Source organism: Gobius niger (genome assembly GCF_951799975.1).
Source record: "Gobius niger genome assembly, chromosome: 11".
Lineage (NCBI taxonomy): Eukaryota > Metazoa > Chordata > Actinopteri > Gobiiformes > Gobiidae > Gobius > Gobius niger.
The window spans coordinates 21,940,994-21,953,420 of record NC_136862.1 but is presented as its reverse complement, the minus strand read 5'-3'; the positions used below and the strand labels follow the sequence as shown (position 1 = coordinate 21,953,420).

The 12,427-nt window shown below is 42.3% G+C and overlaps 1 protein-coding gene across 1 annotated transcript; it reads right to left on the bottom strand.

The window, feature by feature from the left end:
* Positions 1–9,813: 9,813 nt before the first annotated feature.
* tpbgl (trophoblast glycoprotein like) lies at positions 9,814–11,845 on the bottom strand. The gene has a single exon (XM_079566438.1). The coding sequence runs from the start codon at positions 11,602–11,604 to the stop codon at positions 10,528–10,530; it is 1,077 nt and encodes a 358-aa protein (XP_079422564.1). The 5' UTR covers positions 11,605–11,845; the 3' UTR covers positions 9,814–10,527.
* Between the last annotated feature and the right edge of the window lie 582 nt (positions 11,846–12,427).

Genomic DNA, 12,427 nt, shown 5'->3' with positions numbered 1-12,427 from the left:
AGTCACTGAGCACCACTGCTGTCCTGGAGGGACTTTCAGTCCAGGAAATGAGGGTGAAATACTCAAGGAGATTTTGATCAAACCTGTCTCCTCTTCAAGTTTATTAAAACGGCACTAACAGCCATAAATATTCACTAAAGTGGTTAAGGCCACAGTATAACATTTTATTGTAGGTTAAACAGTTCAAAAATGAAATGTCCTTGTGTCGTCCGAACTGCATTAATGTTTTCATGATTTACATCACGATGAAGTTATGGCCTGGGAGCAGTGGTGAATTATAGCAACTAAAGGTTATTTAAAGACCAGCCATGAGACTTTATGACCCCCTCAACTGCAGCTTATGATTTATAGAAACAGTCACACATTGGTAGTCCTCTTATTAAGCAAAAAATACTTCAAGGCGCCATTTGTCGATGTACTCGAGGTTGACCGATACAGGCTACGTTTTGAAGATGATTTTACATTTTTTTGTTAACATATCATCAAATGTACACTATTAACACAATTACTGTCAGTCAGTGCAATAATACAGAAGCTCCTGTCAGCAGTCAGTGTATTGGTCTTTGCATCAGCTACGAGAGAAGAACATGTTGCCTTTGTCAATATTAATCACAGGGAAAACGGGCAACCTATTTGAAGAATTAAAATTGTGTAGCGTGACTCCCGTTGGCCAGTATCAAAAGTGTTTCATGAAAGGTGCTGCCAGGTTACCAAGGCAAAAAGTGCTCTTGGTAACCTGTACTTTGATATTTTTTATTGTATCCGATTAAAATGTTTATAAATTAAAATTTGATTTCCAAAGTTAATTGGCCGTATATGTGATACAAGGTGTCCCCTTCCCATTTGATAAATGACTCTTCTTGCTCTGAAGTAATGGACAAAGATGATAACTGGAGCCCTCCACTGTAGAGAAGATGGATTATCACTACACATAATTAGGTGTCACTTGAGGTGATGAGGTCTCATTTGTTCTATTGTTCCAATCAGAGCCTGTGTCTATAAACCAGAGGGTTATTCATGCCCAATCCAGCCCCTCAAACCATATTTAAAAACCCCATGTTAGTTTATGATGGTTAGTAATATGATTATAGATATATAATCTATAGGTGCCTTCTGCATGACGTCACACCAACTAAGTTACTCCATATTGACAGGATACATGAACTCCAGATAAACTCACACCAACGTTTCACTTAAAATCTCCATTTCAAAACCGCTGAAATGCCTGAAACTTGTTGCGCAGTTGGATGCAAATATGAGAAATTCTAATGTCTTTACTCTTTTAATGGGGTCCCATTGTACTTTTCAATCGGATATGCATATCTCATCAAATTATTGGCCTATTGAAAACTGCTGTAGCATAGAAGGATTTACTGTCAATGTGAGATTCACTGTTCGTTAATCTGTGAAAAATAGCCATCTATACAACACGCTGTGTCCATTTCAATGTGTTTTACAGTAGGCCGGAAGCGTGTATGCAGGGACGGACTGGGACTGAAAAAGGGCCCTGGACTCTGACCAGCCTGGCCCAAATTAGAGTAAATGCAGCACTTCCACAAAGACATATGTGAACCTCTTACCTCCCATCTGAGCCGAGTGCATTTCCTCCAGTTCGGTTTTACCCAAATCTAAAAGCTTTTCCACTGGAGAGCAACAGCATAACGCCTCATTTGAAAGCTAAGACCTACAAGTGATTGTACCCTTTTGTCACATTGTTGCAGCATGTTTTTGTAGTTTTTTCATTACTTTTTTGTGGCTTTTTGTTGTGTTTTCGTCAGTTTTTTGTTGGTTTTTCATTGCTTATACCGTTGCTTTGTTGTCATGTTTTCGTCACGTCTTAGTCACTTTTTTGTCACATTTTTGTTGCTTTTCTGGCTCACTCGTTGCTATTTTGATGCTTTGCTTTTAAGCTCCTAGATTTGGGTAAAGCTCGGTTAAGGCGGGGGTTTAAGAGGTTAAGGAGAACATTTAGACTGGTGGCCCAAGAGCCAGTGGCCCTTCTTTGATCTTCCAGAATGGACACATGGCCAGTCCTCCCCGCGTGTATGGGTCTGTAATATCCAACAATGACAGTTTGGTGCCGCATTTCCTTGTAAGTGAGTTGTAACAGATGTAGGTGGAAAGACACTGCATAATTGTGTGGAATCGCGATCGTTTTCTGCAGCATTTGCGATGTTTGTTTCCCTTCAAAATGTCACACGCTTGCATTTCTAGTCAGTGCGTTGAAGTGGACCATGTTTGTTTGCTATAAACAACCACATGAGGGCAGTAGTTAGCAATAAAGAGCCATGCCATGTTTCAGAACACAACAATTCCTCATGCATGATAAAGACATAAACCAGTCAATCAATCCATTACACGGTACATTTGGTCAACGATGTTTCTTATAAAGCAGCGAGCCTTTGCAACACGCTGCCAAACTAAATTATCCCATGCACAAACTGTTGTACATTTACACGCCTGACCAAACAGTGAGTCAGAGTTTCCTGAAGTGGGAAGTGTTTTTATGATTGAGTGAAATAATGATGCTTCTTTGTGTATTATTCTATTTACATTTTATGAGCTTTTGTAAGTAGCCTATAACATCAACCTGAAAATATCTTTATATTTTATGACACAATCCGGGTAGTTCTTAAGAGTAGGGTGTATCATGCATTTTAGGTTTAAAAATTAGGTTTATTGGCTGCTCGTCACAGCAATAGGATTTGGCAACCGAAAGCATGCGGATGTTTGAGCCTTTGATTGGCCAAAACAAAAATCTAAAAAAAAAACAACTGTCTGAATGGCCTGGGACTTGCTTTAACATTACACTGTTTATCATAGTTAAGCCAATTACTGAACAGTTTCAGAGGCTAAAAGTTCCAGGCAGAGTTGATCCCTCCCCCTGCGCCTGCGGTGTGGTCTGATGGACGTGCTGTCAGGTCAAATGTGCCCAGCCTGGTGTTACTGCAGGTGCTCTTTGAAGGACAGTATGAAATATTCAGAGTGCTGAGGCTGCACATTTCACACAGCCGTTCCAACGGGAGGCTGTCCATCACTGCTGCACACAAATCCACTGAACGCGGGCCCGACGCTCTCCCCGATGCCTCATTAACACCCATACAGCAGGCGGACGTGAGACTGATGAAAGCACGTTTTAATGAAGGCTCGCGTCGGCTGTGTGCGGCTTTTTCAGAGAATTGGCTGCTGAGTGATGGGCAGCCAAAGGAGTAGCGTTGCTGAATACCGTTTCTGTTGTTTTCTGTTGACTAATTAGTTGGTCAAGTGTTGGCGAGGTAAGGTATTCTTTTGTGTCTCCACTGGGAAGTTTGGACTGACCCTGAGTACTGCCTGAAGAAGCCCAATTATACCACCAATGGGTTATTCAAGGTTATGCACAGTCAACCAGTTTAAGCCTCCGTCCATTTGTTTTAACATCAGCCTGTCTGCCCTTGCTGCTGAATGGTTAATGTATGGATTCTGTAGATCAAAGCGAGGTCACATTTTGTTTTGTTCACACCCTCATTCTCTCCTCTCTTCCCATCAGCTCCGGCCGACAGCTCTTAATTAGAGTATGGATCCTGGAGACCTCAGGACCTGCTGTAGACCAGGTCTGAGCTGCGGTCAGGGACCCATCGACTTGAGGGAGCGCCGGAGTCAACCAGGCGCCGCAGCGGGCTGATTAGAGAGCTGGATTGTGGGTAATTCTCACACCCAAGTTCTCATGACCAGATTAATGGGGCTTTTAATAAAGGGAAGGGAATTATCTATTTTCTTATACTTATGTAATTGACTTGGCTTTGATTTGCGAGGAGTGCAGATGGTGAAAGAACACAGGAAAGTACTAAAGAGGCTCATCAGATGCTTACAATTAAGAATGCATGCACACACACACACCGTGGCTATTTCAGTAAAGACATATTTGTAACTCAAAAGACAAAATCATGCAGTGAATATTTGCCTGTATCATGTACACAGTGTGTCTCAGAATACTTTGGACATAATGGTAATACAACAAACAGTACTGTATCTGAGTACTGCTGTGTGTGCTTTAAGGAATGTATAACTTTGTAATGATCTCTGTAACGATCATGAGATTATTAAAGCCACACCGCGTATAATTTTACCCAATAAATGGAATTGAAATACAAGCATTTATTTTATGACAGATATTTTCATCATTGAAAAGTACCTCATAAATGTACAAACAAACAATGCTTTTTCTGTGAGCGGCTCATCTAAGACATGACTGTACCTTTGCCAGGAGTGGGTACATCTCCAGCTTGTCTCCATGGAGATGTGACTTTAATCAGCAGAATTTGAGATTAAAACAGGTTAGGTTCTCATCCAAATCCATTATTTGATTACCCCACTGCTGTAATAGCATTTTCTGTGTTGAGCTGGTCATTAGTAGCATGTTTTGTACTGATGGCAACAGTACAGTCCAAAATGTTACACAGTGTGCCTTTAAGGTGCACTTTATTGTCCCCGTAAGGAAATTTGTCCTCTGCATTTGACCCATCCCTCGACACCTCTGGGACGACCCCTAAGGAGAAGTGGGTGACGGCAGTACCGCGCCCGGGGACCCGTCTCCAGATGTGGAGCCAGGCTGATGGTCAGAATCACCTGGCTGAAGAATTCACCTGTTGCACATGTTTTTAGTAATAGGGGACAGCAGAGCGCCTGGAGGAAACCGACGCAGGCACGAGGAGAACATGCAAACTCCACGTCCAGGTGGGAATCAAACCCGGACCTGCTAGCTGTGAAGCAAGAGTGCTAGCGCTACCATGCTGCCAGATTAACCTATTGCACATGTTTTTGGTTGATGGGGGAAACCGGAGTACCCGAAGGAAACCCATCCAGGCACGGGGAGAGATTCATATAAACTCCACACAGAAACGGTCTGGGAATTGAACCCAAAACATTCTTTCTGTGAGGCAAGAGCGCTAACCACTCAGCCACCATGAACGCAGCTGTTTTATTTTTGCAAATGTATTAATGTCTTAAAGTTTACACTCTCTGTCCGTTGTCCCATTGATGTCTGTATAAGTTCTCACAACTGTAAAGTGACAGAGTGATTGTTGCTGACAAGGCCTAATATGAATGAGTGGTTCTTCAGACAGTGACACTGACGTGAGACAAGGATCTGCCCGAACCCCTGTCACTCTGCATCGCATCATTCAAAACGTCGGCCTTTAACACACACGTTTTTGCGTTGTGCTTATGTAGATATATCGTCCATGTAGATAGAACAGAATTCACAAATAAGGAGTGCCGTTTGCACTTTGGTGAGAGTAAAAGTAGATATGGTCATGAAAGGTTTTTAACATAATCAATGTTTTTTTTATGGTCACTTTGAAAATAAAATCTAAAGTTGCCTAACTAAACTCAATGCAATTTATTTAGATGTGTTAAAGGAATAGGCCACCGTTTTTACATAATGAGATATGTTCTTACCTTAGCTTTGACGAGTTCTTTAGGACCTGTCTGATCTTCCCCCGTGCCTTCAGTCACGTAAACACAGTGCAGACGGCGTTAGCATTTAGCCTCTCCCTCTCTCCACTATAGCTCCAAAACAGGTCAAGATAGAAGCTACCAAGCTCTTCCACGTTTTCCCTATTTAAATATGGTTACGTGAAGTGTTACACTACAAAGTATAATTACACAAAATTAAACAATGTGGATTTTCTAAGCGGATAAAAGGGGGAACTATAATGTAAGGCGTAATAATACCAGGAGTAGTTCGAAATCCGTGCAGTAATCTTCACTTTACTGCGCAGTAATCTTCACTTTACTGTGCGGATGCCAAACTACTCCTGGTATTATTACGCCTTACAATATAGTTCCCCCTTTTATCCGCTTAGAAAATCCACATTGTTTAGTTTTGTGTAATTATACTTTGTAGTGGAACACTTCACGTAACCATATTTAAATAGGGAAAACGTGGAAGAGCTTGGTAGCTTCTATCTTGACCTGTTTTGGAGCTATAGAGGAGAGAGGGAGAGGCTAAATGCTAACGCCGTCTACGCTGTGTTTACGTGACTGAAGGCACGGGGGAAGATCAGACAGGTCCTAAAGAACTCGTCAAAGCTAAGGTAAGAACATATCTCAGTATGTAAAAACGGTGGCCTATTCCTTTAAGTTTTGCTCTATACAAGGGCAAGACTTGAAAGTTCATGTCAGCAACATTTTTTGCATGATGAATGGGTAGCACCTTTCTTTACAGCACAGTAATAACACAGTGATTGGATGGAGTTAGTATAACTGTGGTAACTGGGGAAAGCAAGTGGAATCATCATGCAGCTCTGTTTGATAATACTGTTTAAATAATAGACTTTATACTGGTTTAGGGTTAGGATTGGTCACATTACTATAAAATAGATTAGGCTAGTGTCCTTATTCTTCATAGTAGTTGTCAAGGTATTTCACTTTTAGGTGCCATGCTATTTCCGTCCTATTATTGTTGTTTTTATTGCAAGTAATAACATGACATTTTGAAACTTTCATTTTTCTGTTGTTTGGTCTGCGTCCTCCTAGACAGACATTTGCAGAAAGAAGAAGATGAGTCACCTCACAGCATAAAGCCAAGGACGATTGGACCAAAGCACATTAATGAATCTTTCCATTTGTTCCACTTTTTCTTTATCTTTCTTCTGCTGAGCTCAGCTTAAACTCTTACAGAGGCACTGGGCTGGATCAAGTCATTTACCTGCAGAGGAGCAGACAGACGGGAAGGAAAAGTCTGAGAGACGTCTCTGGCAAATGGTGTGTTTCGACAGTTTGAGAAGTGAAATGAGAAATTAGGCCATCGACGTGCAGCTCATAAAAAAACAGCTTATTACTGGAAACGTCCTTCTCAGAATAGACGGGCATTCTAACCAATCAGTCTAAAGCCCCATACGTTTGATAACCCCTTCTTTACATAATTCATAGACAAGTGTGTATACAGCCTTGGGGGTAAAGATGCGGCACAAATGCTGGTCACTGTGTCACAAGTTACACTTCTGGCTTTTACTCAATGTCTCTTCTTGGTCCTCGTCCGCAAAGTCTTTATGACATTTCCTTCACCTGGGTCATATTCCTCTTAACACTGTTATGAAAAATGAAATGAAACTTAAAATATTATCGGAAAATGATGAAAATACCTTGTCGTCAGTCTTATTCACAGCGCTACAATTCCCACTGACATGCACTATTGTTTTCCGCACAGCGTGTCTTTAAATACACCGTGCCACAGTGCATTAGCTGCCTGTTTTCTTCTCCGTAAACCCCGCTGTCCTTATGATTAAATGTACAGCTTACATACACAACATGACAGCAAATGGCACCCTCGGGTCACCTGCCACCCAATCTGACAGGATCTCTTGTCATTGTCGGGTTGGAGTTCTCGCGACATGCCACCAGTGGAGTCTGCATTAATTCATACTCTGCGTTAATGGAGAAATCTTATTTTTAGTCATGGAGTGGGTCGTTTTTGACAGTGGTGCTTTTGAAGCGACTGGGCTTCTGTTCTCAAGGCTGAATCAAACATCGCAGAAGAAACAATGAATGGTCGGTATTTGTACACAGTTTTAACTCAAGCTCCTTACAAGACCCTTGACTAAAGAGAGATTTTGTTTAAACTGTCACCTAAGAACACTAATTTAAACTTAAAAGAGTTTGGTTTAGTTCATTTAAATATTATACTTTTGTGCGTGTTGGGTTGTTGGTTGATGAAGGCTATGCCAAACACACAGCATATAGAGCTATATGGAGTTTTCCATGCGGCCAAATGTCCTTCACAGTTAGACACCGTTTGGAATTTCTTAAATTTCTGTCTAAATGGGTTTAAAATTTGGTCTGATCTTTATGAAAATCACAAGAATGATTAAACAGTGTCTGCTTTAAACTAATGCAATCCAAACATTTACATTTTATCATATTTTGAATGGCCGTAACATGTAAACATTCATAGGACAGGGTTAGGGAATCTCACTGAACTGCAGCAGTTTTGTAAAAAGGAATGGTCCAAGATTCACCCTGATTGTTGGCAGTGTCTAATCTGCAACTACAGGAAAGCAGTTATTGCTACAAAAGAAGGATCAACCAGTTATTTGATACAAGGGTTCACTTACTTATTCCACGCTGTTGTGAATGTCTCAGGTCTTTTTGCAAAATTTTGATAAATTTGTGAATTCATTCTTCTATTGATGATAGCACGTTGTCCAGGCCCTGAGGCAACAAAACAGGCCCACACCATGATTCTCCAGCACCATACTTCACATACATACGTGTGTTCCTCCCAAACTATTCGACGTTGGTTTGTGAATGAGCTCTTGGATGCTCCAAAGCACTTCTGGAAAATTATACTGTGGACTGATTAACCCAAAGTTGAATAGTTTGGGAGGAACACACAACGTCATGTGTGGAGGAAAAATGTAATAGCACATCAACATCAAAACCCTGTCCTCACTGTGAAGTAGCAGGAGAATCATGGTGTGGGGCTGTTTTGTTGCCTCAGGGCCTGGACAACGTGCGATCATCAATGGAAGAATCAATTCACAAGTTTATCATGACATTTTGCACAAAAACCTGAGACATTTGTTCAACAGCGTGGAATAAGTGAGTGAACTCTTGTATTAAATAGCTGGCTGACGTTCTTTTGCAGCAATAACTGCTTTCCTGTAGTTGCAGATTAGACGCTCACAATGATCAGGATTAATCTTGGACCATTCCTCTTTACAAGATTTTTTTTTTTGCATGATTGAGGGGGTGTGCTCACTTATCCCTCCCTGTCCTGTGAATGTTTACATGTTGCATCAAAATATGATGACATGTAATTGTTTGTGTGGTATTAGGTTGAGCAGACACTGCTAATTCATTGTTGGGATTTTAATAAAGATCAGAATTCCAAACGGTATATTATTTTTTTCCTCCCACTGTAGATATCTGTTTTTGCAGTTAAACTCTTCATATATTTCTGTAATCTGCCTTCACTCCAGTGTCTGATTACACTGGCGTATTAATGTGAATGGGGGTGTGGTTTCTGAATGGTAAACCCTTGCTCACTGGAGGTACAGCAACAAATATAAAAAAAAAGGAAATGTGACTATTTACCTTGTTTTAGCAAATTGACAGGATGCAGTTTGCACATTTTTAAAAGTTGAATATATTCTGAGACAGAATAAATGGATCTGTGTCTTGACCTTTGTCTGAACCATTAGCCATGGCAATTCAGTTTAAAGGAACCTTCTAGGCTGGTGCTGTATCTGCTGATATTACTGTAGCTCATAGAAACACTCAGCAAATGTTTATCCCGCTCACAACATTGCGGGAAGTCGTCGTCCGCTGACGTTGACAGTAAAGTGTCCTGACATAAAGAACACTGCTAACACTGCACCACTTTCTTCGACCTTTACAAATGTTTGGATGGTTTCTAATGGCCGATCACTCACATGTGTTTGTCTGTTTGCTCAAATGTTTATGAAATATTGAGCTGAGCAAAGTTCCATATTGATTTGCTGAAAGATTGTGACTCTGGAAATATGTTTCCACATTGAAACACCAACTGGGCCTTGTCTGTTTTCCTCTGGCTGCACAGTGAGCCGTGGCAGCCAGACTTGTAAGTACTTGTCACGTACAGTAACTTGTGCTATGTATACATTCATAGACCCAGATGATAATGAACATTTGGGAAAAGTCTTGAAAGTCAGTGATGATTTCCAGGTGTAAGAGGCTGCAGAGATCTTATCAGTGAGAACAAAACCACAGTCTTGTCAGTTGAGTTCTCATTTGTCACTTCATGCATCTTAGATACTTAGTTGGATACACCTGTCCACAGTTTAAAACAATGGATACAAAACTACAAAACAGAGTTTGTACACCTGCAGTGTCTTCTTTTGCGGTCTGATGAGTTTGGCTCACTTTGTATTTCAGGGTACCATTATAAACTGTCAAGGTCCTTGAGGAGCTGTTCTTAAAGAGACAGTTCCGCTTTTCAATCAGGGCCAATGAGATTAGCTGTACAGTGTGTGCACACAGTTTGGAGAAGCAAGAACTGTATAGTTATACTTTGAATGTTGCTTTTATTTATGATGGATGGTTAAAAACATGTTTTACTGTTTCAAAGAGTTCCATCCTCGGAGGCAACTCCTCCAGGGCTTTGCCCAAAACAGACACCAGCACAACAGTTTTCAGAGGACACTCTTTTGTGCTTAATGTTCCCCTCAAACTATCCATTATATTCTCATCATGTTCACAATTGTAAAACTGGCACCATGTGTGGCTTAAAGGGCGTTCTAGGGATCACTTGTAACTGTGCCACGTTCCTGTTCATCAGGCCAGGATCTTTAACAAAATGTTTTCAGGTGAAATGTAGTTCAATCATGTTTCCAGATATATTCACCTGCTCAATTTAAAATGAATCTTAAAGAACTACACCTGTTTATGCAAACTGGTCAAACTACTGTCTCATGCTGATGTAACATACATAGCTCATAGCTTTATTTTGAAAGTCTTGACGTGTCCAGCATGTCCTGTATTGCGCTATCCAAACGTAGGCCACAACTTTCACACGGCCACGTTGGCCAATCTTGGGTCCGAGTCCTGCTCGTAGCGGTAGTGATAGATCTCCATCTGGTCCCTACACGCCTCTCGGATGTTGTTGAGCCACCGTTTGATGCCTCCTCTGTTCAGATAAAGCACCATGAGAAAGACCACTCCAATCAGTGCCAACACGAGGCCCAGAAACACGTAGGATACTGCCTCGAGATTCTCCAGGTTACAGTCCACGTCCTCCGCGCGCAAACGCTCCAGCAGGGCCCCTCTCTTGTTCTCAGGCTCACTGCACATCAGCCGTCCCGCATCGGGACACTGGGAAGAGTTTTTGAGCCAATAATAAAATTCCTCAAGATCACAGTTGCAGTGAAAGGGATTGAGCGCCAGGTAGAGACGCAAGTGCCGCAGCTGATACAAGTCCGAAACATTCTCCTTCGCAAGAGTTTCAAGAGAATTATTTACCAAGACTAATATGTGCAAGTTAAAACTGTCAAACCTCGCGAGGGGAATGGCTTTCAGTCTGTTTCCCGCGAGATCGAGTCTGTGGAGGTTTGCTAAAGTTTGCGAACTTAGCGCACTGGAAAGTTGCGTCACTGCCGCAGGTAAAACGGAATAGTTGAGATAAAGCGACCGTAGTTGTGGCAATCCGAAGAAAGCACGAGTTGAGATTGACTCCAGTCGGTTGTGACTCAAGTCCAGGAGATGCAGACGGGACAGACCGAGAAAGGCGTATGGTTCAATGACTTGTATCCCGTTGTAGGATAAACATACAGTGGTGATTTCCATCTCAGTGGTGTTGTCTATGAACGCACCGCGCTGTAGAATGGACAGGTTTTTACCCTGGACAATCAGATTGGACGTCCACTCTGGAAGGTTCACGGGCAGTTCACCGAAGTCCTCTCCGTCCCGGCAGGTCACAGTACCGGACTCTCTCGCGCACATGCACGACACTGGGCAGTCATCTTCTGCCCGCACTATTGTCAACCCTAAACACAGGAATGCTGTGCATAACAAGTTCCAGCGGCTCCAAACTGGCGGCACGTACTTTTGGAGACACACAGAGTGAAATATCCTCATCTTTTTCCTCATTGCTGTCCCTAAGGAGACGAGAGCTCTCAGTGGACGCGAGCTTTACACACATGTGAGTTAATCTGGTCCGCTTATTTAGATGGTCCTGTTCTGATGATCCATATTCAAACAAGCGTGTCCCGTGCGCCGTGTCCCACAGCCCGGAGCAGAACAGTCTTTGTTTGGGGTAACCGTGTACTGCCAGTGTAAGCGACGAGACCACAAAACACTGAGTGCGAGCGGGGCGGGTGATCCACGCGAGCTCCTGAAGAGAGAGAGAGAGAGAGAGAGAGAGAGAGAGAGAGAGAGAGAGTGAGGAAGAGAGAGAGGGAGAGAGGAAGAGAGAGAGAGGGAGTGTAAGAGTGTAAGAGAGGGAGATAAATAGAGTGTGCGTGTGTGTGAGTGTGCGTGTGTGTGTGTGCGTTCGTGCGTGTGTGTGTGTGAGAGAGAGAGAGAGAGAGAGCGAGAGAAAGAATGAGAGAGAGGGAGTGTAAGAGAGGGAGATAAATAGAAAGAGAGAGAGAGAGCGTGTGTGTGTGTGTGTGTGTGAGAGAGAGAGAGAGAGAGAGAGAGAAACTTTTTGACATTGCACATGCATTTATTGTCAATTTCTTAACACAAGAGAGAGAGAGAGAGAGAGTGGGAAAGAGAGAGAGAGAAGGAGGTTATGAGAGAGGGTGAAACACTAGCCCAACACCGTTCATACGGTTTCACAGGTTACTTCTAGGCAGTGAGGTAGTGTACAGATGGTACGTCTAAGCTAATAGGATTAACACAATTTGATAAAGTTATGGCCAGTATTGGAAAACATCCCCCAGGTTCCAGGATCAGGTTCCAGGATCCA

Coding starts and splice junctions, on each gene's coding strand:
- tpbgl (XM_079566438.1), bottom strand. CDS start 11,604: ATGAGGAAAAAGATGAGGATATTTCACTCTGTGTGTCTCCAAAAGTAC.